General features: G+C 42.7%; 4 protein-coding genes across 8 annotated transcripts; 3 read left to right on the top strand and 1 right to left on the bottom strand.

Annotated features, from left to right (window-relative positions):
- The first annotated feature begins 13094 nt into the window (after positions 1 to 13094).
- On the top strand, positions 13095 to 17982 carry LOC127783306 (uncharacterized). 2 transcript variants are annotated; one of them, XM_052310555.1, is made up of 7 exons: positions 13462 to 13577; positions 14668 to 14795; positions 15234 to 15322; positions 15429 to 15554; positions 15914 to 16630; positions 16717 to 16927; positions 17036 to 17982. In XM_052310555.1, the coding sequence occupies exons 3-7, from the start codon at positions 15257 to 15259 to the stop codon at positions 17548 to 17550; spliced, it is 1635 nt and encodes a 544-aa protein (XP_052166515.1). In that variant the 5' UTR covers positions 13462 to 13577; positions 14668 to 14795; positions 15234 to 15256; the 3' UTR covers positions 17551 to 17982. The 2 variants fall into 2 exon arrangements, with proteins under 2 accessions (XP_052166514.1, XP_052166515.1); XM_052310554.1 differs by lacking the exon at positions 14668 to 14795 and having other exon boundaries at positions 13095 to 13577.
- Positions 17983 to 18098: 116 nt separating this feature from the next.
- Positions 18099 to 19576, top strand: LOC127783308 (heavy metal-associated isoprenylated plant protein 28-like). Of its 4 annotated transcripts, none has more exons than XM_052310557.1 (3): positions 18099 to 18790; positions 18870 to 18963; positions 19293 to 19576. In XM_052310557.1, the coding sequence occupies exons 1-3, from the start codon at positions 18779 to 18781 to the stop codon at positions 19454 to 19456; spliced, it is 270 nt and encodes an 89-aa protein (XP_052166517.1). In that variant the 5' UTR covers positions 18099 to 18778; the 3' UTR covers positions 19457 to 19576. The 4 variants fall into 4 exon arrangements, with proteins under 4 accessions (XP_052166517.1, XP_052166518.1, XP_052166519.1 ...); XM_052310558.1 differs by having other exon boundaries at positions 19296 to 19576; XM_052310559.1 differs by having other exon boundaries at positions 18882 to 18963.
- A 108-nt stretch (positions 19577 to 19684) lies between these two features.
- Positions 19685 to 23757, top strand: LOC127783305 (formin-like protein 9). The gene is made up of 4 exons (XM_052310553.1): positions 19685 to 21961; positions 22042 to 22232; positions 22326 to 22561; positions 22636 to 23757. The coding sequence occupies exons 1-4, from the start codon at positions 20466 to 20468 to the stop codon at positions 23353 to 23355; spliced, it is 2643 nt and encodes an 880-aa protein (XP_052166513.1). The 5' UTR covers positions 19685 to 20465; the 3' UTR covers positions 23356 to 23757.
- A 197-nt stretch (positions 23758 to 23954) lies between these two features.
- LOC127783307 (dihydrolipoyllysine-residue acetyltransferase component 4 of pyruvate dehydrogenase complex, chloroplastic) lies at positions 23955 to 27412 on the bottom strand. The gene is made up of 6 exons (XM_052310556.1): positions 26428 to 27412; positions 26129 to 26320; positions 25952 to 26039; positions 25795 to 25865; positions 25615 to 25698; positions 23955 to 24314 (listed from the first exon to the last, which is right to left on the bottom strand). The coding sequence occupies exons 1-6, from the start codon at positions 27313 to 27315 to the stop codon at positions 24210 to 24212; spliced, it is 1428 nt and encodes a 475-aa protein (XP_052166516.1). The 5' UTR covers positions 27316 to 27412; the 3' UTR covers positions 23955 to 24209.
- Positions 27413 to 27800: the final 388 nt, after the last annotated feature.

Here is a 27800-nt window from a genome sequence, read left to right on the forward strand (position 1 = left end):
GTTCGTTTTATTTAAAAAATTTAGGTAATTATTAATTTTTTCATATCATTTGATTCATTATTAAATACATTTTCATGTAGGCATACAATTTTACATATTTCATAAAAGTTTTTGAATAAGACGAACGGTCAAATATGTGCTAAAAAGTTAACGGTGTCAAACATTTCGAAAAGAGGGAGTACGTTTTTTCTTTTTTTTGTTTTGAGAGATTTTGGGCGCGGGGGGCGGCCGACGAAGCCGTGGGATCTCTTGCGGCGGGGGCATATGTGGTATTTCTCGTGGCAAGAACAGAGGGGGGTTTGGGTTCCGAGGGATAGGGGGGCACAGAGCTTGTGAGCGCAGGGGATGGGGGATGAGAAATGGGAGTATCGTGCACGAGCACTACTACTGCCGCCGCGGCCGTTGTGATCATCCGATGACGTCGTCGGCCACTCTTCATGTACTCCCTCTATATTTTAATCTACGACTCCGTTGACTTTTTAGCCAACTTTTAACTATTCGTTTTATTAAAAAAAATTGATATAACTATCATTTATTTTATTTTATTGTGACTTAATTCATCATTAAATATTTTTTAAGAATGACATAAATATTCCTATATTTACACAAAATTTTTGAATAAAATGAATGATCAAACGTTGGTAAAATATCAACAGCATCATATATTAAAATATGGAGGGAGTACTTAGTACCTCCGCCCTAAAATAAGGATGTGTTTAGATAAAAGGGTTGTAAAATTACTGTAGCACCACATTATCAAATTATGGCGCAACTAGGCTTAAAAAATTCGTCTCGAAATTTACACGCAATCTGTGTAATTAGTTATATATATAGAATAACTATTCTACACCCCCTCCCACCTCCTCCCCTCTCTCCCTCCTATTCCCCCTCTTTTTTTTCTCTCCATCCTTCTTCTCTATTTTTTAGAAAAATTAAAAATAAATTGGTAAATTCAAGACTTGAACCCATGATCTCATGGTTCATGGTAAGCATTTCTAACCAAATCACCATATGATGATTTGTGAACAAATCAGTTATGTACCTGTAACAATCATACCTTGTTACTATGATTCGGCAGTAACATTATCCCAGAAAGGTAGCAACATCATATGTTACTGCAAAAATGTATAGGTTGTTACTGTAAACTTTATAGGTTGTTACTGCACTTTTGGCAGTAACAATATGACGAAATTTACAGTAACAGAGAACATGCATAGTAACAGTGGCTCTATAGTAGTAACGTTTTTTTAGATCTGGAGTATTTTAAATCTCAATCTTTAGAGAGTACTAACGTACACATTATGTCTTATTTTTATAACCCATTTGCATCATGGCGTTCGTAAAAAAAAAGTGCTTAACGAAACTAGAACCATCATAATTATTTTTTAACGTTGTTACTGCGAAAAGCAGAGGTGTTACTGCATATTGGCCATCATGTTACTACGATGTTTCAGTGAGATGAGGACTAAAAAAGAGGTAAATCTCAATCTTTAAAGAGCAATATCTCTCACATCATATCTTGTATTTCCAATCGGTTTGCACCATGAAGTTCATAAAAAAAGCTTAACGAAACAAGATCCATCATGGCTATTTTTTGACGTTGTTACTGCGATAATGTGGTCTTGTTACTGCACGATGACCGTCCTATTACTACACGATTCCTGCAAGACGAGAGCAGCAAAGTGGTGGGCGGGTTTGACCGGCGGGAGGATGCTTTGACCGGGGTGGGAGGGGGGCTTTGGGCCCTAGGGAGGGTGGGGGAGGTGGGTTTGACCCATGGGAGGGGGAATAGATTCAATATATATATATATATATACACACACTTCATGCATATATCCAAACATTCGATGGGATATGGTGTAAAATTTTGCTAGGGGATCTAAATAGGCCTTAAAGCAACTTACTCCCTCCATTAAAAAACAACTTATAAGTAGATGATGATTTGACACCACCTAAAATAATGAATCCAAATTTATTATCCTAGGTTGATTTTTCTTAATGCAGAGATTAAAAGGTAGTACCTCATCCACCCGAAAATGTAAACATTTTTTAGGTTGGCATGGGTATTAACTAAGGAAGTATGTGAGAATGATTGAAGGAAATATGTGATTAGTTAAAAAGAAAAAGTAGGTAAAGGATAATGGTTGTGATTGGTTGAGTAGGAGATAGATGAAGAAATAGCTTCATTTTGGGACAAAGTACTATGCTAGAAACAACTACATATTAGGATGAAGATATTACTACGAATTTGAACCTCTTATTCCCTTCGTACTCGTAAAAGAAGTCGTTTAGGACAGCGACATGGTCTCCAAAATACAACTTTGACTATTTGTTTCTATAAAAATATTTATTAAAAAGTAATATATGTATACTTTTATGAAAGTATTTTTCAAGACAAATCTATTTATAATTTTTACATCTTCAAACTCAACAACTTGATAGTTATTCATGATTTATATTCCCAAAGTTTGACTTAAATATTGTCCTAAACGACTTCCTTTACGAGTACGGAGGGAGTACTGTCAAACTCATTGTTAGCACCGTACCTCTAATACTCCTTGTTAACAGTTCTATGCATGTGTTACACATTCAGGTGTTAAAAACAACAACAGTCCTAAGACACATACCATGGACGATTCTTTTGAGATCAAGCTAGTAAAGCTTTCGCCTGCAGATTAACGTGGAACAAGGGTAAATATATGAGGCAAATAATATGACTGGCATCCATGCAAACGCTTCCTTATCATTAAAAAAACAATTAATTGGCTCTAAAAAAGTTACTACTAGCTTCAAAAAGAAATAGTATAAAATAAAACATAGTACTCCAGAGATGTTTTATCTAAAAGAAAGATCTTTGCATTATCAGAGATGTTTTATCTAAAACAACATCAGATATGTCGCTGTGGCTCGATGGTTATACAGAGAAATTCGTTGACTAAATTAGCAGTTCTTTTTCTAAGTCTGACGGCGCTTAAGCGGATAGAATTGATAGTTCCTTCGTTACCAACTGATGTACTTTGACACATTTGATTTCACTATTCGTATTTTTTCTACCTCCTCCATTTAAAAATTACTTTACACGTCTTAAAATACTGTAATCTATATCTTATGTCCGGTTTTATAATATTAAAACGGAGGTATTTTAGATAACTCCCTCTATTTCAATTTCGTATATTATTTTATTCGTTGCAAGGCTAATTTTTTTTGGAGGAATAAATTTGTATTTTGTCATATAAGATTAACGATGAAAAATAGTACTCCCTCCTTTTTCATATTATAATTCGTTTGACTTTCTTCCTAGTTAAACTTCTTTAAGTTTTATTTTTTTATAGAAAAATATAGTAGTATTTTCAACACAAAACTAATTTGAGATTTAATGAAACTAATTTGATATTTTAAATGTTGCTAATTTTTTCTATAAACTTTCAAATTTAACAAAGTTTAATTAGAAAAAAAGTTAAACAACTTATAATATGAAACGGAGGAACTACTAGCCAAGTTTGCATGGTTGAATCAACATTTTGATTATTTTACAGGGCATCTTGAACTGCTAACAACGATACGAAAACTTTAAACATACACTATTATTTTTAGTTGCATTTTTTATTTTTCCATGCCTTATTAGCTGTAGCTCAAATGACATGTGTGTCGACGTTTGATGTCTCGACTACGGTATTTGCATGGCATGGGGATCGTTGGTACTAGGGTATACGCGAGACTGAGGTAAAAGAGATGGAGACAAGGATTTTTATACAGGTTCGGACCCCTGAATTATCAGGTAATAACCCTACATCCTGTTGGCCGAAGCCGGTATTGCTCTTATTCATGATAATCACACCAGTATAATATAGGGGGTAGCCTATCTAACTGTTGTTGACTTGGCGGTCTGAAGTTCTGACTCGTAGTCGACAACAGGGTAGCCTTCTTCCTCGAATCCGTGCCCGGCGAGATCAGAGATAGCGCTTTCGTCTCTCCTGACAGTATCCGGAGACACCGTAGGGTACTAGCCGTGCTTATCCCTGAAGTCGATATCCGGCGACGTGTCTTGGCGTATGTAGGCTTCTATATTGTGGCTTCTATGTCGATTGTGTTGGGTGTTGATCCTGTCCCCTCTCCTCCTAGGGGGGCTTGTATTTATACCCATAGGTATCCCCTTGTCCAAGTAGAACTAGGGAAACCAATATGGATACAATCCGAGTAGTCCTTGTCGTTTCCATGTAGAACTCTGGTTGTCTTTCCTTATCTGGAACTCCTCCTATATCCGAACGTTGCTTCCGTATAGGACATGGTACGTAGTGGGTCCTGCTGAGATTTAGTCAACTACTATTAGGTATGTGGTATCCATAACCCTGACAGTAGCCCCCGACTTCAATGCAAATGAACGAGTTCATATTCTCAACCGCAGACCTTGGAGGAACTGTTATCGAGCGCACGTGACCGTTCTCGGTGAGTCTAGAGATAACGTTAGACTTCCTTTATCAGCCTCGTGCGGGTACCTAAAGGGTTAGTCTGAGTCAATCTTCGACGTCAACCAAGAAAGAACAGAGCATACGACTAAGTCTCCCGTCTTGCTGTAATCGAGAATTTGGATTGAAGTCAAGAAATTTTATCTCGGCGGGTACACCATCTCTTCATTCCGTATTCCTTGTCGAGATCCATCAACCGTTCTCGAGTGATCGAGAAAGCGCAGAATCTGCGACGGAGCTTTGTCGACATTTGTCGTACTCGCCTTAGTCGATCTTGGTGTAGAACCATAGAGACATGGAGCCTTCGTCAATGTCGAATAGAATTTTGCTGAAATCAATACTCAGAAAAGAATATTAGATAGAAATAGCCCCCGAGCGAATGCTCAAAGGGTAACATGTTATAATATAACAAACTAGTGAATTGAATGTACAGACCAGTGTTTTGTATATGAGCGTCTTCTCTCTTACCGACTCCGACCAGTCAGTTTGTAGAGTCATACACTCTCCCTAGCCCCTAGCCTTGTCGTCGGAGAATCGTTCTCGGATGATGAGGCTCTTGGACCTTTGACCTGCCTCGGTTGAACAAGCACTGATCCTAGCCCCTAGCCGTGAAGTTGGAAAATCCAATTTCCGATTACATAGCTTGGTTAATACGCACGGCGAGAATTCTTACACGACCAGATCTTACATGGTATTTTGTCTCTAAAGGATCCGACAAGGCCTTATCGGCTCTGGGCGTCCCCAGCCGAAGTTCCCTTAGGTTCCTCGGAGGCCTTGTCAAGACGGCGTAAAGGGACATTAGGATAGGTTTCAACGCTAGATGTCTTTTGTGGTAAGGGATCTCTGGGTAAAACACTTGGCGATATTGTGCACCTGATATCAACTTTGTTGAAGTAGAGGTAATGGGAGAATCACTACACCTCTGGTCAAGAACCAGGTAGTAGTCGTAACTCAACCACTAGAAGTAAATGTACGAGAGATCGCTATGATTGACTGGTTGAGAACCAGTGAGTAGGTGTCTCTCGATCATTTGAAGTCGTGGAAGTTTGTACTGCGGGAGATTGCTACGTACTGGTTCGAGAACCAGCGAGTGAGTAGAATCATCTCTCGAACACCAATGGAAGTTGCGGTGCGGGAGATTGCTACGTACTGGTTCGAGAACCAGCGAACGAGTAGAATTATCTCTCGAACACCGATGGAAGTTGCGGTGCGAGAGATTGCTACGTACTGGTTCGAGAACCAGCGAGCGAGTAGAATTGTCTCTCGAACACCAATGGAAGTTGCGGTGCGAGAGAGTGCTACGTACTGGTTCGAGAACCAGCGAACGAGTAGAATTATCTCTCGAACACCAATGGAAGTTACGGTGCGAGAGATTACTACGTACTGGTTCGAGAACCAGCGAGCGAGTAGAATTATCTCTCGAACACCAATGGAGGTGCTAGAGTTGGTTTATTGCATGTGCGTCTCATATGGCCAGCATGACTCACGCACCCAACTTGTAGCATATTCGGATGTCCGTTTGCAATCATGTCGGGTGATCAAGTCGACGACGTTCGCGAGGAATTATCCGTTAACAACCTTTTCTCGAGTAGTCCAGCGATGGCCGTGTTAACAACCAAATTTGGTAATATCAGCATCGGAAGTGAAGATGGGATCGAAGTGGAGTCGGAGATAAGGATTGTTGCGGGAACAGAGTAAGGATCGGCTGGAGTCCAGATCGGCTACGACTAGAATCGGCTAAGTCTGAATCAGACTGGGTTAGGTGATACAACCGATTCCGACGATACGACTTGTATCCGATATTGGGTTTGAGTTGACGTGCTTCAAGATGATTGCCATACATGGATAGAGTCCTGAGAAGGCAATTGTATCTATTAATTATGATGTTTTGTGTAATTTCCTTAGAGATATGTTTAGGGCAAAAGTCTGCCGCAAAGACTTATGGTATCTTAGAGTTTGTTAGAGATAATAGTTGTGTCTGGTATGGACATATCTTGTAATTCTCGGGTATAAATAGACCCCGAGCCCTATGTAAATTTTAACACACACATTCAATACAATGTCGGCGTATCGCCACCTTTTTGCTTTAGTTTTATTTCGACGAGTTCTTACTTTCGGGTTGAGCTGCATTGGTTTCGATCTTCAACAAGAGGTAAAACTTGTTATGATGGATTGTGTTCTCGGGATTAGTGCTTCCATCTTTACGACACTCTAGTCTTGTTTATGTAATTCGTCAAGTTATCATATATCTTACATAATCTTCGACAATATCGTCATCTAACCTACAATCGGCTAACATATGTCGACAGAAGGCAGCCGACTAGGTTAAATAGCGACGTTGACCTAGATTATATAAGATATCTACCACTTTATGAAACATCCAGCGGCTTGATTGCCTAGATATTGTTCTTCTTTTCATACTTAATGCTACATCAGTTAGGTTTGATCTATTAAGTCGTACTTAGAATTTCAATCTCTAGCCTGCCTTCTGGTTGCCGATTAGGGTAGTATCAGAGTTTCAGCCGATCTTATCTGATTTAACTACTTTTATCTTATATGCTCGATTGATATGTCAGATCTGCCCTTTATATTAAGATCTTGCTGCGTTTAAGTATATTAAGCTCCTGTTTAATGTATTCTACTTGCTTTAATATCTTAATATGGAGTGGTATCGGAGTATTAGCCGATACATGCTAGATCTATTTGATCGGCTATGCTATGAAAATATATAATCCTATTATTAATATATATTTCCATCTAAGTGATTTATACTGTCTCGGCAAGGTGACCGATCTATCCCAACCACTTGATTTAAGTATATATCGATATAAGGATTACATATGATTAATATCTACAGCCGATCGAGTAGATTTAGTTCTGATTTGTTTACTAATACTTGCCGATCGATGTACATATGACATCGGCATCTAGCCGATCGGCTATCATTTATAGATTTAACCACGAATTCTTTGTCTCTATTTCCTGTGAATTACAGGATCAAATCAACTGGCATACTCATATATCCGAAGGCGAGCTTTGGACCTGCACAGGAGTTAAGCAGATCTCCCAGGCCTCGTGTTTTCTGTCAACAGGCCGGCGCTATGAGATAGTTCGTCGGTCTTCGTTGGTGGGTTGGGCGCGACGACTCTGCATTTGTCGAGATCGTTCTCGATAATGCGGTGTACTTGACCACAACCTACTCGAGTGCTCAATTGTTCCTGAAAAATATTTTCTAAAAGACAAGACATATAGCAGATAATATCGAGTATGTACTCAAAAACTGCATGGATCTTCTAGCACAATCAGGATATGACGAGCAGATGTAAATATCAGGTATTATGTAAACCGTAAGCAAGCATGATTTATACGGAAGAAAATAGAGCAAGCCCCCAGCATTAAACTGTAGTCGATTTAACATCGGGGACACTCGCGCAATAGGTATTGTATAAAAAATATGCTCTAGGTAAACATAATAAATTATAGATCTGACAATATTGTATGATCTGAGTAGGTACGATAAATTGCATATAAAATATTATGTACCTGTGAAGATATATGCCGGATGTATCTACGAAATTAGTAGATCAATTAAAAATTAATCTTACTAAATACCTTGTTTAGCCTTGGTAGCCGATCTGAACTGTACTCTGAACGCACAATAATTAGCATATATCGGTGGCCTGCATGGGCCCCACGGTATGCATGCTAATATTTTTGTAGATGGCGATGCGATCGGTCGGCTGGTTGGTTCTAATACGGCAAATTGTCTGGCTTCGACATCTTTGCTGTGGTGGGGTTAGTCGAACCATGGTGAAGCACCACGACTGACAACCCTAAAATCGACGTGATCCGCGGCGGCGACGTCTTGAAGCTTGGTCGATCTCGAGAGATTAAATTGTTGATGACGATGGTTCCGATCTTGTAGGAAGACATATTTCGATCGGGTTAGATCTCCACAGCCAAAGTCGTCGAGTAGCTTGTTGTCGGAGAATCCAATTCTTAAACCCATCTCGTCGAAACCTTGAAGCACCAAAATGCCCCTACGTGGCGCGCTACTGTCGACGTTTGATGTCTCGACTACGGTATTTGCATGGCATGGGGATCGTTGGTACTAGGGTATACGCGAGACTGAGGTAAAAGAGATGGAGACAGGGATTTTTACACAGGTTCGGGCCCCTGAATTATCAGGTAATAACCCTACATCCTGTTGGCCGAAGCCGGTATTGCTCTTATTCATGATAATCACACCAGTATAATATTTGGGGTAGCCTATCTAACTGTTGTTGACTTGGCGGTCTGAAGTTCTGACTCGTAGTCGACAACAGGGTAGCCTTGGCATATGTAGGCTTCTATGTTGTGGCTTCTATGTCGATTGTGTTGGGTGTTGATCCTGTCTCCTCTCCTCCTAGGGGGCCTTGTATTTATACCCATAGGTGTCCCCTTGTCCAAGTAGAACTAGGGAAACCAATATTGATATAATCCGAATAGTCGTTGTCATTTCCATGTAGAACTTTGGTTGTCTATCTTTATCCGGAACTCCTCCTATATCCGAAGGTTGCTTCCGTATATGACATGGTATGTAGTGGGTCCTGTCGAGATTTAGTCAACTACTATTAGGTATGTGGTATCCATAACCCTGACAATGTGTAATACTCAAATGGGTCTACTGAGGAAGGTGTTTAGGCATTAGCGGAACATATCGGATTTTCTTTCAGCAGTGGAATACATTCTGATAGTACTCTCTCCAGTCATAAAGTTTTTGACATTTAGTCATTTACAATAGCTTTTACTCAAACTTTTACAATCAATAACTTCGTATAGTTTTAAACTAACTAGAAAAAATATCCATACGTTGCAACGGGTAAAAACGTATTTTCACTGATATATTAAGAGCTGAGCAATAAATTAAAATATTGGGATCTCTATATATATTATAATTGAAAAAGTTAATGAGAATCCTAACATTAGGATCACTATAGATTATAATTAAAAAAGTTAATGAAAATATTTCCTGGGTTTAGGGTCGATAGCCTTCCTTTATTTTTAGCCCTAGGCAAGTCCGCTACCTCCTTCTGTTTGTTTGGCCTACTTCCCTTCGACCCAACCATAAGTGGAGCCGAAGCGCAGCTCACAGTCTACTACCATCTTCGGCCAGTACGCTACCTCCCTTCGTTTGACCTGTTTCCCTTCGACCCAGCCACAAGTGGAGCTGTAAGCTCAACTCGCACAGTCTACTACTATCTTCGGCCAGTCCGTTACCTCCCTCCGTTTGGCCTACTTCCCTTCGATCCAGCCACAAGTGGAGCTGTAAGCGCAGCTCGCACAGTCTACTACCATCGTCAATCTCCCGAAGATAGTCCCGTGGCCGTACGGTTACCGGAGCAAATCTCTCCCCATCAAATCTGGTCGAATATTTCCCGATCACATTTTGGTTTTTTTTTGGTTTCCCCATCAAATCCACTCGATCTCCTCTTTCCGTTTTTTTTCCAAAATTAGAGTGTAAAACTCGGCATAAAAACGTCCAGGAAGATCGCCGTCATCATTGGCAATTGTTAAATGGAGATTAAATCCGATGAATTAAGACCGAATCGGAAGGGAAAATAATGGAGAAAATGATGGCGGAGGAGTGGGGAATCGATTTTTGCAATCAAATTGGAGGAGAAATGTACAATCGATATGGCAGCGGCGCAGCACGGCGCTAGGGTTCAAACTCGGGAGGCGTGCGGTGAACAGATCGTATTAAAAAACCAGATGAAAAAAACCAAAAACACACGGGAGAAAAAACCGGCGACAGAAAAATTGACGGAAAAAACCAAGCGCCCGGGAGGCGCGAATGGATTAAAAAACGGACGAAAAAACCAAGAGCATGTGAAAAAAACTCCTTTGCGTGCAAAAAAAAAAAAAAGGAAAAAATGCCCGTGCCAAATAACCAAATGGACCTTTTTTTTCCCAAACGGACTTATTAAAAAAAGGTTTTTTTATCAGCTGTTTTTTCTTTATATTTTACCGAGACAGAAGCTCTTTTTATCGCTTTTGAATCGGACTTTTTTTTTACCTCATTGAGTTCGACTTTTTTTTCCTCTTTTAACAGACAACGGAAATTTAAGTAGTAGAGATAACATAAAATTAAAAAATCAACTCAAACATGAATAACGTATCAAAGTATCGGCAAAAACATCTTTAATTTTTATAATAGTAGAGATAGGAATCGTACGCGGTCTTGAAAAGTATAATGATTATTATGTCATTAACTTACTGAATTTATATAATACAAAATTAACCAAAGTTTCAAAACATGAATATAATATGATATGTGGAATACATTTTTTTCTATTTTACGTAAATAAAAGAAAATAAAAATAATATGTGCCCTATTTTCCGTTCATCATCTTTTCCCCTTGTTCCCTCCGTTTTCTACGGAAGTGACACGTGGCGCCATATCCTGCGGTGCCTTCTCCGCTGTTGCGTGTGGAACGGCTCGGACGGGATCCCCATTCCTACACGAATGGCGTTATCGTCATTACGATAAAAACGGAGGGGTGAATCGGGAAACCCTCTGGGCCTCTCCACGTCGTCGCCGTTACTTCGAGGCGGTTTCCCTTTTTTGTCAGCGTCCAAAAAATGAGAAGCCCGCGCTCTTCGCCTTTTGCAGTAACGCCCCCCGTCTTATACAAGATTTTCACTATGCACCGTGAGAAAAGTCAAAACCCCAATCCCCCGTTCGGAGAAAAGACTCAATGAATCCGTTACTTTTTAAAAAAATACGACAAGTGTCAGTCATTTGTGTATCAGACTTTTTGTGAAATAAAATTATGCCGCACCATGTTTTCTACGTGTTTATTAGTTACTAAAAAAATGCTCGTGTGTTGCAACTGGTGAAGTTTATTTTAATCTTATTATTATTATATGGTTTAATTAAAATGAAATTTACCGTCGGAGTTCGCTTGGATATATATATTTTAGAAAATCATGAGCTACAGTTAGGAGCCCGATCGTTTCAAGTTAGTATGCGAGTTTTTTTAAACATATTTCTTATATGATTCCTTCTGTATTATCAAAAGTTAACAATATTAAAAACCGATTCAAATGCGGATATGTATTTCCAAAAGCAAACGAACTTAAAAACCGACTCATACATGGATGACGTACCAAAATACCGGTAAAAATATATTCAATTTTTATGATAATAGAGATAGAGATAGGTTGCTCTTAATGAATTTTACTGATTCGGTAAGTGTTTTTTACATAAAACATGGTTATAAATTTAATAGACTTTAACTTTTTTTTTTTTGAAAAGAGACTTTTTAACATTTAGTTTACTTTAGATTCTTTTATTGGGTCTCTTTCTCTTTTAACTCTAGTAACTCCTTCAGTATAGAGGACATGGTAGCGTCTAGAATTGTTCATAGATTGGGCTAAAAAATGCTTAATTTGTATAGTATAAACAAATTAGCCCAAACCATTCTTTTCACTTTCGTTGTTTTGGGCTCAACAAAACCCGTTTAACATGTCTTGTTATTCACAACATCCTATGACGCGGTTGCATTCCCTCAACGTCATGCCTCAATGAGTCCCAACGTAATTATCCCATAGCAACTATTTCCCCGCGCTTGAGGAGACCTCAATGTTTGTGTCATCGCGCTCGATGAGTCCAATCGATGATTCGATCCCTGCGCTGATGAGGGCTATACCTCTAAGAGTGATGTCCCTATACATTCAGGCTGTGTTTAGATTCAAAGTTTGGATCCAAACTTCAGTCATTTTCTATCACATCAACCTGTCATACACACATAACTTTTCAGTCACATCATCTCCAATTTCAACCAAAATCTAAACTTTGCGCTGAACTAAACACAGCCTCAACAACCTGCATGCCTACGTTCACATGGCTCGATCTGATGGAACTTCCCACACATATAGTGATCCCCGAATGCATGACGACTATTCCTATTCCCTGCCATGGCCTTTTGCTACTTCTATGCTCTATTCCTTTCTCGTTTACAAATGAAGGAGCATGTACATGATTTAACTGATGCGGTATATATACATGACAGAACTGGTTATTCATGAGGCGGAAGTATTATGTGTTATGGTTAGGTTCAGTTGAGGGTGGTTCTTGCATTAAAGCAGTAAATGGACACAACATGTTAGATACAAATCTGATGACCGTTCAAAATTCTACAGACTCGTAGATATAAACATGTCACCTATTCCGTGTAAATGGTTCCTAAAAATTTACCTTATCCGTTTTATAGTGTAAAACTTTCTAGTATTACCCATAATCATCTATCATCTATGATGTTATATCATAGATGAATATAGACAATGCTAAAAAATCTTATATTATAGAACGGAGGGAGTACTTGTTTTCATCCATATCGATAACATATTCTGGTAGCTTCCATTCCATGTTATCGAAATTTTCCGGCCAAAACATATTCCCCTATTTTTAGCCTCCAAGAACAAAATGGTCACAACTTGTAAATAAACAAAAGAGCAAGCCCCACTCCGCAAAACACACCTCTCCTCTCCTTCCTTCATATTTTAACCATTCCACCCCTCACAAATCTCACTATTTACTTACCTTTACTCCGCCGAATAAAACCAACCCACCCTCCTCCTCCCTCGCCCGCCTCTTATTTTTTCTTTTCTCTCCCCCAAATCTGATCCCCTCCCACACGCAACACGCGAGGCCGCGTCTAGGGTTAGGGTTCCCCTCCCCTTCGGCCATGGACGAGCTCGCGGCGGCGTCGGCGGCGGCGAGGAGGAGGTGGGTGCAGTGGGAGGAGGTCGTGGTGTCGAACGACCGGGGGAGGCGCCTCGTGCACTACTACCTCCGGGGAGCGGCCGCGGGCGGCGGAGGGGGAGAGGTGAGGGAGCTTGCGGTGGTGGGGCGGGAGCGGAGCCCGCGGCACATGTCGTACGTGGTGCAGGGGCGGTTCCTGCGGTCGCTGGCGGCGGCGGGGGTGGGGGTGGGGGTGGGGGTGGGGGCGGTGGTGGCAGTGCCGTCGCCGTCACGGTCGCCGCTGCCGGCTTCCGCGGAGGGTGGGGCGCCGAGGAAATGGAGGTCGAGGCGGGAGGTCGTGGACTGGCTGTCCTCCCTCGTTTCCGGTAAGATTTGTGTGGTTTTTTTTTTTACGCCTGGGCGGTCGATTCGGGTGGTGTTGTGCAGGATTTTGTGTTGTTTTGTGTGCGTTTGCGGCTGTTTTGTTCTTTCGCGTGTTGTGGTTTGTTTTTTCTGTGTTATATGGTGGCTGATTTGGGAATCGTTTTTCTGAATGTTACGGGGTCCTATTCCAGACTGCGCGCAGATGCGGTTTGGGCATATGTTTTTCCCTGTTTCTGTTTGGTTCAATTTGTTCAGGGAATAGCGTTTTTTTGGATTTCTATACCAAAAGAGGCTGTGGTTTCTGATTTTCTGACGATTCGACCCGAATTCGCAAATAGCGTTTTGGATTTCTCTACCAAAAGCGGTTTGTGGTTTCTGATTTTCGGACGATTCGACCTGAACTTGCAAGATTGTTTGGCCTTTAGAGAGGCGGATTGATTTGTTCCCGTGAATCTTTTGTATAACCCATGCGTGTTAATGGAGCGGATCTGATTTCTACCGTATTAGGTCTATCAGGGCAGGAATTCAACTTTGCATCCTTTTGTTCTCTCTGTTGCGAGGAGTTCATTTCTGGATTCGTTGGGTTCAATCTGCTGCGGCGCCCTTCTCACCTGATTCGTGAGGAGGTAGACAGCTTGTTCGTATCTCCTGGTTATAGGAGAAGAGTACAAACGTTTGCGATAACCCATCCGCTTATGGTCGATTGTTGTATATTAGAAACTTGTTGCTTTGAACCCGGATTTAGCTATTGTTCCTTTCTATTGGAGGGGTTTGATTCTGTTTCTATTTGGAGGGGGAAATATGTTCTATTTAGAGGGCAAAGATTGACAATTTTTTTCCTCCAAAGGCACCTTTTTTACGATATAACCCTCTTATGACCTGCCTATGATTTGATTCGGATAGACATGTCTTATGTCAGTATTGGAACTCTTATGCTAGTTCTAGAGTTCTTTTTTTTTGTCAAAATAACTAATTTATATGAGTTGCCTTGCGGTTTATTCTAGAAAGCTAACAGGATTTTATCATAATAAGATGTATAATTCAGTCTTATATTGGTAACCTGTAAATCTCATGCCTTCTCCTTTTCCATAGGATTATGGAGAATACATGTGTGACCCAGTGGAAGCCGCTGCAGGTTTCCCTTTTTGGGTCGATTGTGTAAGCATGCGTTCGGAAATATAGAGAAAATGAAGCGGCAGCGTGAGTTGAAAGGCAATCAGGTGCCATTTTGTTCTTCCCTTCTTGTGGCCTCCCACGAGACACCCATGGAATTAATCCGTGTAAATTGAATGCTTCCGTAATCTGCCCAACAATGGTCAGGAAATCCTCCAATTAGTTCTGTCGATGAGCTTTTGTAGGAACTCTTACGGTGTGCTGACGCATCAACTTGTCAATGCTTCTGTTTAAATATGAAACGGCCTTACAAATTAGAAGTCACCTCCAACTCTGTTTGCTTCCAACTGCTCTTGGTTTTAACCTTGGTGGTGTGCGGCTGTGCGTTTCATCTTCGATTTTTTTTTGTGTTGTTTTCTTCTTGTGTTGCCTTTATTTTTTCTGAATCACAAGTGTGCTACTATGTTTTAAACCAATGTTTTGATGATACTCCTGTTGCACTGTCTTGTATGGTAAATTTCTTATGTCTAGTGCTTCTTTTGCAGGATGTAATTACGGATCTTCTTCAATGTCTAATAGGTTCAATGAAAATCCATATGATGACATTGAGTTCACTGATGTTGCTGCTTCAAAGGTATAGAGCTATTTCAAGATAACTTGCCCTTCATCCTTCTAGTATGTCCAGGATATATTTCTGAATTTCCCCCCATTGCTAATTCATTCCATTTTTGTGTGCTTAGGATGTTTCACATACATCATCAGTAAGGAATAACTCAAAAGAGTTCACATGGTTAGGTCCTGCATGGCTTTGCGAAAAGCGATGGAAGCACTACAGATCTTTCTGCCGTAAGGGGATTACTATTTCGGTATGTTACCCACTGATCATTTTCCTGTATTTTGTGTTGTCACCATGTGTACCACTGAGATTTTATCAAAGAAATGAGGACAACATGCTGAGATGAAGTATTGCAGAACAATAAACTATGTAGGGTTCTAAATGAAACTGCATTATGAAAACCTGGAAGAGTTTTAGGGGACAAAGCTATGACATTCTGTTATTGCCCTCCTGTTTGGTTTTATACGTTGTATTTATTAGTACTACTGCACAGTGATATGGGAGTATTTCAAACTATTCAAAATAGAAGTTTAAATGCTAATACTTGTTATTACTCTGAACCTTTGAAAGGGAAACCTTGGTTGACACATGTTTATGCTATCTTTGTAGGTGCATAATTTTGTCTACATCCTGAGTGAGGAAAAGAAGAGGCTCATCGCCCAAGTGGAGGATCTGTATGAAGATACTAATTCAACCAACGTTGTCATGGTACGATGGTTCGACAAAGTTGATGAGGTTGGTGTCGAATTGCCACCTGATGTTGGTGACAGAGAGATTTTCTTTTCCCCTGGTCTGCAAGATCTCAGTGTTGAATGCATTGATGGATTGGCTGCAGTCCTGAGTGCTCAACACTTCGAGAAGTTCCAGAGTAGTCCAAAACATAGCTATTGGCAGCCTTATATTTGTCGCCGACAGATTGATGAAGATGGCGTCAAACCTTTTGATGTAACCCAATTGCAAGGTTATTGGAGTCAAGAAGTGCTTAGGACAATGTTCAATGCAGCTTCTTCTCTTAAGGTACGTTTCAAGGTCACTAAAGGTGCTTCTAGTTCAGATGGGGCACAAAAGAGGAAGCGTGATGCATTCAGTGAAACCGATCCACAGCAGTGTGTTCCTTCCGCTGCATTCGGTTCTGATAGTCTCAAGAATGATTTGGAACATAAAACTCAAAAGCAGCTATATCCTGGTAGCCGTGCTGAAGTCCTATCACAGGACAGCGGTATAAGGGGCTGCTGGTTTAGATGCTTTGTATTAAAGAGGCGCGGAGACAAAATCAAGGTGCGATATGAAGATCTTCAGGATGCTGATGAGACAGGAAATCTGGAGGTGAGCTTAGTGTAATTCTATATAATCTTTTTTTCCCCACTAAATTGGATCCCAGATCTTACTTGTTACTTAACTTTTGTTTGCAGGAGTGGGTTTTGCTAACAAGGATTGCTAAACCTGATCAGTTGGGTATACGCATCCCTGAAAGACCAATGGTGCGGCCATATCATGTACATAGCAAGGATCCATGCTCTTTCGATGCTGGTTCCATTGTTGATGCATGGTGGAATAGTGGGTGGTGGGAGGGGATTGTATTGCAGCAGGGAAATGACAGACGCCTTCAAGTTTATTTTCCTGGTAATTACATTCTTAATTATCATCAACATTTCAATTTGCCTCTGCATGACATTTTAATAATGTAGTTTGGAGCTACTGAACTTACATTTGCTTTGTTATTTATCACAGGAGAAAAGCAGATTGCTGATTTTTGTGAAGATGATTTGAGGCATTCACGTGAGTGGGCTGGTGGCAAATGGAATTCCTTGGGGGAAAGAAAAGATATCACACACCTGTTGCCCCCCACTTCAGTTCATGAAGAGGGAGGTTTGCTTAGCAAACCTGTTTCACAAGAAGGCAATCTCTCTTCAAAATTAGAATCTGACAAGAGGTGTGATGACAAATCATTGGGCACCAAGATTTCACATGATCAGAAGCATCAGAAGCGTGTTCTGGCTGATCTCACAAATGCTCTGAAATTCGATAACCTGAAATGGAGGCCAAGAAAGCGGAGCAGAAGATCTGGTTCCAAAAGGCAGTCAGACACTAGCAGTGGCAGTGGCAGCAGCAGCCAGGGCGACATGGAGGAGTCCAGCCCCTGCGGAAGTTTTGCAGTGCTTAATTCAGCGCCCGATGAAGAAGTATGCAAGAGCAGTGGAGAACCTCTTTTCATGAGGGTTTCCAACCTGGTGATGTCCAGATGAAGTCACTCCACGACTGACATGTTTTAGCCTTTTCTTTCCGGATTTCAACAGCCTTGGCGAGATGTGAGTTTGATGCATCCCCAGGTTATTTAGTCACAACTCACAACTGGTATCCTGATCATCTTGAGAGCTCTGAATGCTTATTCGCTCGGATGTCCAGGATGCAAGCATGGAGGAGCACACCGTTGTATTTATGACTGATCTAGATGAGTTTTACCATTTTGTCTCACTTTAGGGTCTTGTAGGGTGTTTTAATCGTCTTGTTGTTTAGTTGGTGTTACAAAGATAGCTGGCTCATTCCACCTCGGCAGTTTCTAGAGTCCCTTTTTTGTTTTTGTTTCAGCAGTCCAATATCCAATTTAATTTGTTCATCAGCTGTTATAGATGTTCTTATAGTATACTCTCTGAAATGATAATATTTACATCGTCATACGAGTTTTTTGTTCTTCTGCCTATGTGGTGTTATTTGTGTGAATTTATTGGTCTATAATTGAAATTGAGTGTATTGTCTTCAATTTCTGCTGCGTTTTTGAGCCTTTGAATACTAGATGTGGCGGTAATTGTTGGAAGTCGTGTTGGTTGGTGGTTATGTTTGTTGTCATGTTTAAAGTGTACCAATCGTACCATTTTCCAACAAGCTGTACCGCCTTCACCGGGTCAAAATTGGCGCCTTAGCGAGCTACTGCTTACATTGCACTTCCGAAATTCTAGTTCCATTCGTGCTTTTTCTGTCTGTTTTTCAAGACAACTTTGCTCTATGGTTTTGCCAGGTCCATGGAACGCACAAACTTTTTCTAGACGACATTACGAAGATAGTAGTATTTGGGACCTGATTCCATCCCCGCGAGGGCATCTCGGCGAAGGCAAAATGTCCATAGGAAAAGGTTTTATCATCACAAGAAAAGGCCAACGAGAAGCAGCTAAGGAAAGGACCACCATTCGTGCAAGCCAGCCACTGAATCCCAGCCAGCGTCGTTGTGAGGACCAGAATCCGATTCGATTCCGACCTCCAGCAGCGTCCACCATGACACCAACACCCCCCTTCCCTCAAAGCGGCCAGAAAAAATACAACGGCGAGCCACCGGCATCAGCTTAGCCCCAGCTGCCGGCCACCACCACCACCACCATTTCCCCTTTTGCAGATTCTTCTACCGTTCTCTCTTCTCCGGCGAGCCGGAAGCCGACGACCGGTCGTCGCGGGCCGCCGCCAAGTGGACAGACGGCGTTCATGAGTGGCAAGGTGATTATGGTGAATTGGAAGTGCTTAAGAGGGGGAATGGTGTGGTGTTTTGTTGTGGAGTAACTGAAGCTGTGTTCAGTTTTCTCTGCAGTTCTACTGCATGACCGTCAGGATGAGCATCGACTGCAATGGGTGCTACCAGAGGATCAGGAGGGCACTCCTCCAGATGCAAGGTGAAAAACCGGAAAATCCACCAGAGATTACCACCATAAATATTCCTTTTGGTCTTTGATGATTTGATAATGCTCAGTACAGAAAGATAGCAGGGGAACAAAAAAATGGGCATCAGGAACAGCATATTAAGCAGCAAAAAACATCTATCAAGATTCTCTTGTTGATTGTATTTATTTACTAAAACAAGCAGAACTGCTTACCTACACATTCAACATTGGTTACCTGATTGGCTACAATTGATGTCCTTTCGCATCAACAATTTTCCGTGCAAAAAATGTGGATTTCATCTCACATTTTTACCCCCTGTGTATGTATGTATGTATGCAAGAAGATCTGGATAGCCACCTGATCGACCGGAAGCAGCAGCGGGTGAGCGTCTGCGGCGCCTTCGTGCCGCAGGACGTCGCCATCAAGCTCCGCAAGAAGACCAACCGCCGCGTCGAGATACTGGAGATCAAGGAGATCGACGCCGGCGACGGCCACCGGCTGTGAAGTCGCAGGCGTCGCACGAGATGGGACGGCGGCGGCGGCCGTAGGAAAATTCTTTGTAAATAAATCCTGTATATTATAGCGTATATCATTTGTTTTAATCGGAGCCGATAAACTTATTCAGCTAACCCTTTTAACACGAAGCGAGAACGGTACGATTGCGAATCATGAGGAAAGTAGAGAATGGCCAGCTGCATGCCTGCATCAGTATCTAAGCTTTGAGATGAAGCATTCATCCTCCCAAAGCATCCAGGTGAGGAAGGCAAGCTCTGCAAGCGCAGGAACATGGCCAATTCTGCTTGGAGTGCAGCTTCAGGAAGGGCCTAAGTAGCCCCAACCATATGCACAGAGGTGGTCCAAAGATATGCACTCTCCATACCCTAACAACATAACAGAAACTGAACTAGCTCTACAGATTCGGTACCGACGATGATCTCGTCGCAATTGCGATCACATGACTGACGATACTGCGAAAATGACACAAAACAATAGCAGAAAGCGATTGCGAAATCGCCTCGAGAACTATCATATCGCCATAACACGGTCTTTCACTACAACAGATTGGTAACATCGAGTACCAGACAGATTGATTGCTGGTGAGTGAGATAGATGTGCAAAGAAGAGCTTTGCATGGTGGTGTAGATCATCAAGAACTTGAGTAGCTTCTACCTCCATCCAATCCACCAACAATTGTCAGAATTGCTGGTGAGACAGATGTGGAAAAGTAGTAACATTGTGCCCATAAATGGCAAGGTGAAAGTAACAACTATTACCTCTTGGCACCAGCCATGGTCAGTCAGGGTTTCCTTGGAGTGCCATTAAAGCCCGCAGAGGTGGATGGAGAGGAGAGAAACTAAACCTGCTGATGGCTTACGGCCAAGACAGCAAATGTGGCCGCACAACACCCCCACCATTTTTATGAGCTTGAACAACCGTCCTGGCTCCTCCTTTTGTCACACCCAGTGAGGGTTCTGCAAGTGCTTCTTCTCCTTTTGGCTGAGATTGAGCAAACATGGGCATGGCGATGAGGTGCGTCTTGGTCCTCTTCTCCGTCTCCCCCGTGCTGCTCCTGTTCAACTTCGAGATGCTGGAGGTTGCTCTCCATCTAGCGAGCCGCGAAAAGGAGCTCGACACCGCTGCGGTAACCCCTTCTGCCAGTTTGAGCTTCCTCTCGAGGTTTAGGATAATGCTGGGGATGAACCATCATCGGTCGCGGGGCCGAAGGCATAAGAGATGTTCAGAAGCTCCAGCTCCAGCACCAGTCCCAGCCCATCAAGCAAGATCAGAAGCTCCTGCCCCTCTTGTTCATGTGCCTCGAAAAGGAATGCCGTCGACTCATCGCAGCCACATTGCCCCAGCTAGAAGCCCGGTGCACAAAGTGAAAGATGGTGGTCACACCAAGATCCCGAGATCCGCCATTGTTGCTCTGGGTGTGGTTGGATTATGCCTAGTTGTTCTTGGAGTTGTCATAGCAGCATTCTCAGTCAGAAGATCAAGGAAGTTCAAGAAGGTGTGCACAAAGGCATTCAAACCATTTCGTCATGGATCAAGAGATCAAAGGTCACCTGCTGCTACCAGGAAGGTCAGTTCCCACCCTAGCCCAGATCCACTTACACTAAGTTCCATAGTACAGTACCAACAGAACCTTCCAAACCTTAAACAATCATCTGAATCAAAGAGTCTATCCATTCAGAGCACTATTCCGATGGGTACAGAACTAATAGTAAGTGATCATGCTGTGATAAACAACTCACAATCTGATGAGGTTGAATCTTTCCATTCCATACCTTGCTCTGATTTATCAGCTGGCTCCATTACAGAGTTACCTCAGCAAATTTGTGATAGAAGAGCTATTATGAACCGATCTGAGTATTTCCTACAAACACATGATTCACCATCTGATTCATCATATCAATCCCTTTCACCAGATTGTACATCTCGTTTGTCTCCAAAGGATCAAACTTTCATTGCTTCCAGTCACCTCAGTTTGCGTAGCAAAACTTGTCCAGAAAAATCAGATGGTGAAAATGCTGAAATAAACTGTCATGATGGATTGGAAATAACTTGCATTTCTGGGTCCATGGAACATCAAGAAGCCCCTATCGAAGAGCGGGCCAGAATCAATTTCAGGAACCCACCATCACAACACATTTTCCCTCCCTCCTATCGTACAGATACCTCACAATCCAAAATCAACATAGCATTTACTATGACTAACTCAAAGGTTGAATCAAGTTCTAAGGAATCATCAAGGATTGAGACCTCCAGTTCAATGGGTATACCAAAACCGGCACCGCCTCCTCCACCGCAAAAGAACCCTCCTCCAAATCTGAAAGGGCAATGCTATGGCCAGCCTCCACCACCACCTCCATTGCCACTTCAGATACAGGTTGGTAAAGATGGGTCTCCCCTACCAAGGTTGAAACCATTGCACTGGGACAAAGTAAGGGCTGCTCCAAACCGCTCTATGGTGTGGAATGATATAAGATCAAGTTCATTTGAGTTCGAGTAAGGCTATCCCCCCTCATAATTGTGTTCATCACATTTCCTATTCTTATTATGTTTTACAATAAAACTATGCTATGCAGATTTGATGAGCAGATGATCAAGTCTTTGTTCGCATACAACCTTCAAGGGTCAATGAAAGATGAGGAGGCTATGAACAAAACCGCATCTACCACCAAACACGTCATTGAGCACCATAGGCTTCAAAATACTACTATCTTGTTGAAGACATTAAATGCAAACACCAGTCAAGTTTGCAATTCTGTAATACAAGGTAGGTTTCATGATGTTTTAAGTAATTATAAGTTATGATTATCAAGTTAACAATAATAACAATCAACTTATCCTCATGTCTCGGCTGACTCAGGTAATGGATTATCTGTGCAACAACTTGAAGCGCTTGTCAAGATGAAACCGACCAAAGAAGAGGAGGAAAAGTTACTAAATTATGATGGCGATATTAACATGCTAGATCCAGCAGAAAACTTTGTGAAGGTGCTACTAACAATACCAATGGCATTCCCAAGGATGGAGGTCATGCTCTACAAGGAAAATTTTGATGACGAGGTAGCTCACATCAAAATGTCCTTTGCAATGATCGAAGTAAGTGGAGTCATTTTGCATGACTTGTTTAGGACATATTCTGTTGTGCTTATATATATTGTTTTATTTAATAGGGAGCTTGCACTGAATTGAAGTCAAGCAAACTATTCTTAAGATTACTTGAAGCAGTACTCAAGACAGGAAACAGGATGAATGTCGGAACATTAAGAGGAGGTGCAAGTGCTTTCAAACTGGATGCGCTTCTGAAATTGGCAGATATACGTGGGACAGATGGGAAGACAACCCTACTGCACTTTGTTGTAAAAGAGATGGCTCGTTCAAAAGGATTAAAGGCTTTAGAAAAGCTCAATGAAACACCCAGCTCTTGTCATGACACACCAACTGAACGAGAGGAGTATTCATCAATGGGTACAGAATTTGTCTCTGAGCTAAGTAATGAACTAGGCAACGTCAAGAAGGTAGCAAGCATAGATCTGGATACCTTGCGAAACTCAATATCAAATCTATCCTGTGGGCTGGCTCAACTGAGAAATCTTGTTGAGAAGGACCTAGCCAGTGATGACAAGAACAATAACTTCTTGCAATGCATGAAATCCTTCCTAAATCATGCAGAGAATACTATGCAGGGGCTCAAAGCTGATGAAGCTCAAGTCCTACTCAATGTCAGGGAACTAACGGAGTACTATCATGGAGAGGTCAGCAAGGATGAGTCCAATCTGCTCCAAATATTCATCATCGTGAAAGATTTTCTTGGTTTGCTGGATAAGGTGTGCCGAGAAATGAGGGGCACAAAGCATAACCAAACTCTCAATTTAGTCCTTCCACTCAAGTGAATAGGTATAGATTAACCAACTGGCCACTAACAAATTGATTGTTTTGCATGTGAATGTTTGTATAACGATGTTAGCATTAAGTGTTTGACAAGTTGACTGCTTGTGTATGAGAGTGTTTCTTTGGGAGTGTTAGAATGGAGATCAGTTAGCATTAATTATAAACAGATTGTTTATGTGGAGTGGTATTGGCATCACAGATTCAAAATGGATTTGTGTGGCATGATTTTTCAGGCAGCTTTTCATTTTGGTTAGAATATTAGTGAAATAATGCAGAAAATGTTGCTCTTGGTACCATATATGCAAATACAATTATAGTAAAATAATGCAGAAAATGTTTGCAAATATTACAAATCACCAATATGACAAACCAATTCCAAAGCCAGTGTGCAAACACAATTTGAGATGGCTCAGATACACCTAGATTTACATACTAGCTTAATTTGTGATCTTTAGAGTTATTTCCAAGATTGTACCAATGCTACCAAGAGTGTTAATGGAGGTTAGGAACCTTACGCAATAAAGTAGTTTTCTCCACAAATTCAGGAATACATTTGGCTTTTAGCATCATATAGAACAGAATCTGAAGGAACAATAACTCATGAGGGGCGAAAAATATACCGAATTACGAAAAATTATAATTACCAAACTATTCTACAGTTATAGCTTATTGCTTTCCATAACTTAATAGTATCATCTCTCCAACAGTACCCAACATTCAGAAGGAAAAATAGTACAAACAACCGAAAAGTAATACCCGATGAGTGATTAAAGATACAAAAATGGTATTTGACAATAGACCTCCATAGGAATCAAACTAATGATTGGCGAAGATAGTTGAAACTTCCAAGGAAATCTTACAAAGTTAAGCTCTCAGGATCCTCAATAATCTTTGCAAAAGTTTGCAGGAATGCTGCCAGATCAGCACCGTATACAATTCTGTGATCAGCAGTGACATTAACCTAAAAAAATGTAGATCCACCTTAGTTGTTTCTATATACAGAAATGTCATTCAAATAAATCGCAGATAAGCATTAACAGTTCAAGACGTAAGATATATCTGTGGTGCTTCAACCCTACTTCCTACCAATGAATTGATATTTTTTATGAGAACAATGCTCTTAATATCAGGTGGGTAAATAAAAAGACTGGATGGATCATGTATACATATAAAGGAATGATCATATCATATATGAAAATCATGATGTCAACCACCTACCACACCCAACCACCCCAAATTATACACATGGGGTAATTCGTTTATCACTAAGCAGAGCTCCTGCCTTTGCCACTGGCTATCAGTAATACATGGGGTCTGGGAGTAAATGATAATGAGAACTCAGCATTAAAACCAAAACTCATGCTAAATTAGTAGCAACAAGAGAGATGGTTCATCCACTTGGTAGACAAATATTTCGGTTCAATGTGTGAATTTGTGAATGATCTTATATGACTCAAGCAAACAGACACAAAACATACTAGAGACGTGCTTCTATGCTCCTCGGAAAAAAATACTGCACGAAAATTAAAGCACATCAATGGTTCGGATTAAAAGATGATTACTAGGGTAAACCGTCATTAACGAGGGCCAATTTCGTCCAGGAAGTAAAATCCCACATCAGACCAGGCCAATCGCACCATCGATCTGGGAGGTTGACACGGCAACAAGGCTGGGTGGTGAAGATCGGCCGGGCATGTGCGAGGAATGGGAGGGCGACGAGCTGTGCGGGGCGTTGTTTGGTGCCCGCCGTCGGCGTTGAGACGGATTATATATAGGACGACGAGAGAGGACCAGTTCTCGATCAAAGGGCAACGCCACAGTGGGGAGGCTGCGGGGGCGGCAGACCAGATGGAGCATGGCCGGTTCATGCCGCGCGCATCCACTACGGCCGCCGTTCATGATCATGATTACGCAAACTCCCGGCCAAATAACCGCTTCTTTTGATTCAGTGTTCTCCTGTTCTTTGTACTGGCGAAACCTTGATAGAAATCCCAACTGTTCTCCTGTTTTTTGATTCAATGTTTTTCGTCCTTGATAGAGGCGGCTGGGTATGGATATGGAATTTTACTTCCTGGACGAAATTGCCCCTCGCTAATGAGGTTTACCCTGTTAATCACTTTTTAATCCAGACCATTGATGCGCTTTAATTTGTGTGCAGCTTTTTTTATTGAGGAGCACAGAAGCACTTCACAACATACTAATATAACAATCACTAATTTCCAGTATTGGCTGAAAAATTGCATGTGTGAAGGGCAACTAACCAGCATTTTGCTCTTGACACTAAAGAAACCATCTTTATCAGCCACCACTGTAGGTTTTGAGGCTCCGACAGCCATTATGCCTCCCTGTATTCATACACACTCAAATACTTAGGCCATATACCAGTAAAGGAACCACATCAATATTTAGCATCAAGCAGATTAGGAGAAAGAGAACCTCACCTGGCCAGGTGGAAGAATTGCATCAAATCTATCAACACCAAACATACCCAAGTTTGACAGTGTAAATGTCCCTGCAGACCACCAATTCTTCAGGTAAGTACAATTTTCACATGTTTTTCAACAACGATCTACAAGACTGAAACATCAGGTTCCATACCAGAGCTGTACTCATTTGGTTGGAGCTGTTTTGCACGAGCTTTCTTGACTAGTTCCTTCCATTTTTGTGAGAGCAAATATATATCCAACTGCATCATGCCATTGCTCAAGCTATTCAGTGAACTCATATGATTCAATTCCTAAATGAAACGACATTAAACACACAGATATCCTGTACCTTATCAGCATCCTCCAGAACAGGTGTAATGAGCCCACCATCGATTGCGACAGCCACCGCGATGTTGATGTTGGTGTTGTAAGTGAAGCTCTTCCCATCCCTGCAGCTAGCATTCACCACCGGGTGCTGCGCAAGTGCCATAGCTGCGGCCTTCGCCAGCAGAACTGTCATGGTCACCCCCTTTGACTTGACCTAACCAAACCAAATCAACCCCAACAATCAACAAAATGACCAAAATGTAATAAACCATCACAGGAGGTTAAGCACTGCCACCCCCAAAGTCTCCAAAGGTATAGCACCTTCTCATATAGCTCATCGAGCTTATCGGTCACAATTGGGTATCCCACACGGAATGCGGGCACCGCGAGGCTCTCCACCATGTTCTTGCTCACTGCAGCCTGCATGCCAGTGAATGGAACCACCGTGGCACCGGGCACCGGAGGAAGCTCCGCGGCCTGTGGCACGACGCCAATTGCCGGAGCAGACAGCGGCACGGGAGCAGCAGAAGCAGCAGGCACAACCTTCGGCTTCGTCTCGATGCCGGCGGCAGCCTCAACATCGGCCGGCGTAATTCGCCCGAACGGCCCAGTGCCAGCCACCTTAGCTAGGTCCACCCTATGCTGCTTGGCCAGCTTCTTAGCTTGCGGGGTGGCAATGCCCTTCGTGCCGGCTGCCACCGGCGCCGGAGCCGCCGGAGCGGCCGCGGGTGGAGGAGGCGGCGGTGGCGGCGCGGCGGCATCGGAGGGTGGAGGCGCCTGCTGCGGCTGGGCCTTGGAGAGCTCCTGGGCCTTGGCGAGGGCGGCCTGGAGGTCGTCCTCGGACTCGGCGAGCAGCGCGATAGGGGCGCCGACGGGGGCGGACTCACCGGCGGGGACGAGGACGGCGGCGACGATGCCGTCGTGGAACGTCTCGACGTCCATGTCGGCCTTGTCGGACTCGACGACCACCACGGCGTCCCCCTTGGCGACGCGGTCCCCCTCGGCGGCCGACCACGACACGATCTTCCCTTCCGTCATGGTGGAGCTCAGCGCCGGCATGAAGATCTCCCGGATCTTGGCCCGCACCACCACCATCCTCGCCCGCCGCCTCGCCACCGGCGCCGCCGCGGCGCCCCGCCCCACGAGGAGGCGCGCCGGCACGGTGGAGGCCGCGGCCGAGAGCGAGACGGGCGCTGGAGCCGTCGCCATTGGAGAGGTGGAGGTGGAGGAGGAGGAGGTGGAGGTGGAGGCGGCGGAGGCGAGGTGGGGGAGGTCGGGTGTATAAGGAGAAGGGCGGCGAGGGCGGAGAAAGCGAGGCGGATGAGAGCTTTGGAAACTCCGACGAATGCTGAAATGGGCTGGGGAGGGCCGGGCCGCCTGACGTCAACCCCCTCACCTGGCCTCTATCAGGGCCGGGCTCAACTTTCTGTTTTGGATCTGGCTCGTTTTAGTATATTGGGCCGGCCCATTAACCCGCAGACGCAAGCCATCTGTCGCGACTTGGGAAAAGTCTATCTCACCTCCCTCGTCTATTACTCCGCTCTCCATCTCTCCTCGCAGGCAGCAGGGAATAAGTTCACTAGCGGTCCCTCAACTTAACAGCGAGATTTTCTGAGGTCCCTAAACTACAAAACTAGAAATCTTTATCCCTAAACTCATATAAACCGTGCACTCAAGGTCCTATAGCAGTATGT

Source organism: Oryza glaberrima, chromosome 8 (genome assembly GCF_000147395.1).
Source record: "Oryza glaberrima chromosome 8, OglaRS2, whole genome shotgun sequence".
NCBI lineage: Eukaryota > Viridiplantae > Streptophyta > Magnoliopsida > Poales > Poaceae > Oryza > Oryza glaberrima.

Excerpts from the sequence above, each read along its gene's own strand:
- LOC127783305 (XM_052310553.1), top strand. The coding sequence starts at position 20,466 with ATGGGCATGGCGATGAGGTGCGTCTTGGTCCTCTTCTCCGTCTCCCCC. Across the intron at positions 21,962-22,041 it reads TCAAGTTCATTTGAGTTCGA|ATTTGATGAGCAGATGATCA; the intron begins GTAAGGCTATCC and ends TATGCTATGCAG. Across the intron at positions 22,562-22,635 it reads TGTCCTTTGCAATGATCGAA|GGAGCTTGCACTGAATTGAA; the intron begins GTAAGTGGAGTC and ends TTTATTTAATAG.
- LOC127783306 (XM_052310554.1), top strand. The coding sequence starts at position 13,196 with ATGGACGAGCTCGCGGCGGCGTCGGCGGCGGCGAGGAGGAGGTGGGTG. Across the intron at positions 15,323-15,428 it reads CTGATGTTGCTGCTTCAAAG|GATGTTTCACATACATCATC; the intron begins GTATAGAGCTAT and ends TTGTGTGCTTAG. Across the intron at positions 15,555-15,913 it reads GTAAGGGGATTACTATTTCG|GTGCATAATTTTGTCTACAT; the intron begins GTATGTTACCCA and ends CTATCTTTGTAG.
- LOC127783308 (XM_052310557.1), top strand. Across the intron at positions 18,964-19,292 it reads GGCACTCCTCCAGATGCAAG|AAGATCTGGATAGCCACCTG; the intron begins GTGAAAAACCGG and ends TATGTATGCAAG.
- LOC127783307 (XM_052310556.1), bottom strand. The coding sequence starts at position 27,315 with ATGGCGACGGCTCCAGCGCCCGTCTCGCTCTCGGCCGCGGCCTCCACC. Across the intron at positions 26,321-26,427 it reads TCGATGAGCTATATGAGAAG|GTCAAGTCAAAGGGGGTGAC; the intron begins GTGCTATACCTT and ends TGGTTTGGTTAG. Across the intron at positions 25,699-25,794 it reads CAATTCTTCCACCTGGCCAG|GGAGGCATAATGGCTGTCGG; the intron begins GTGAGGTTCTCT and ends GTATGAATACAG.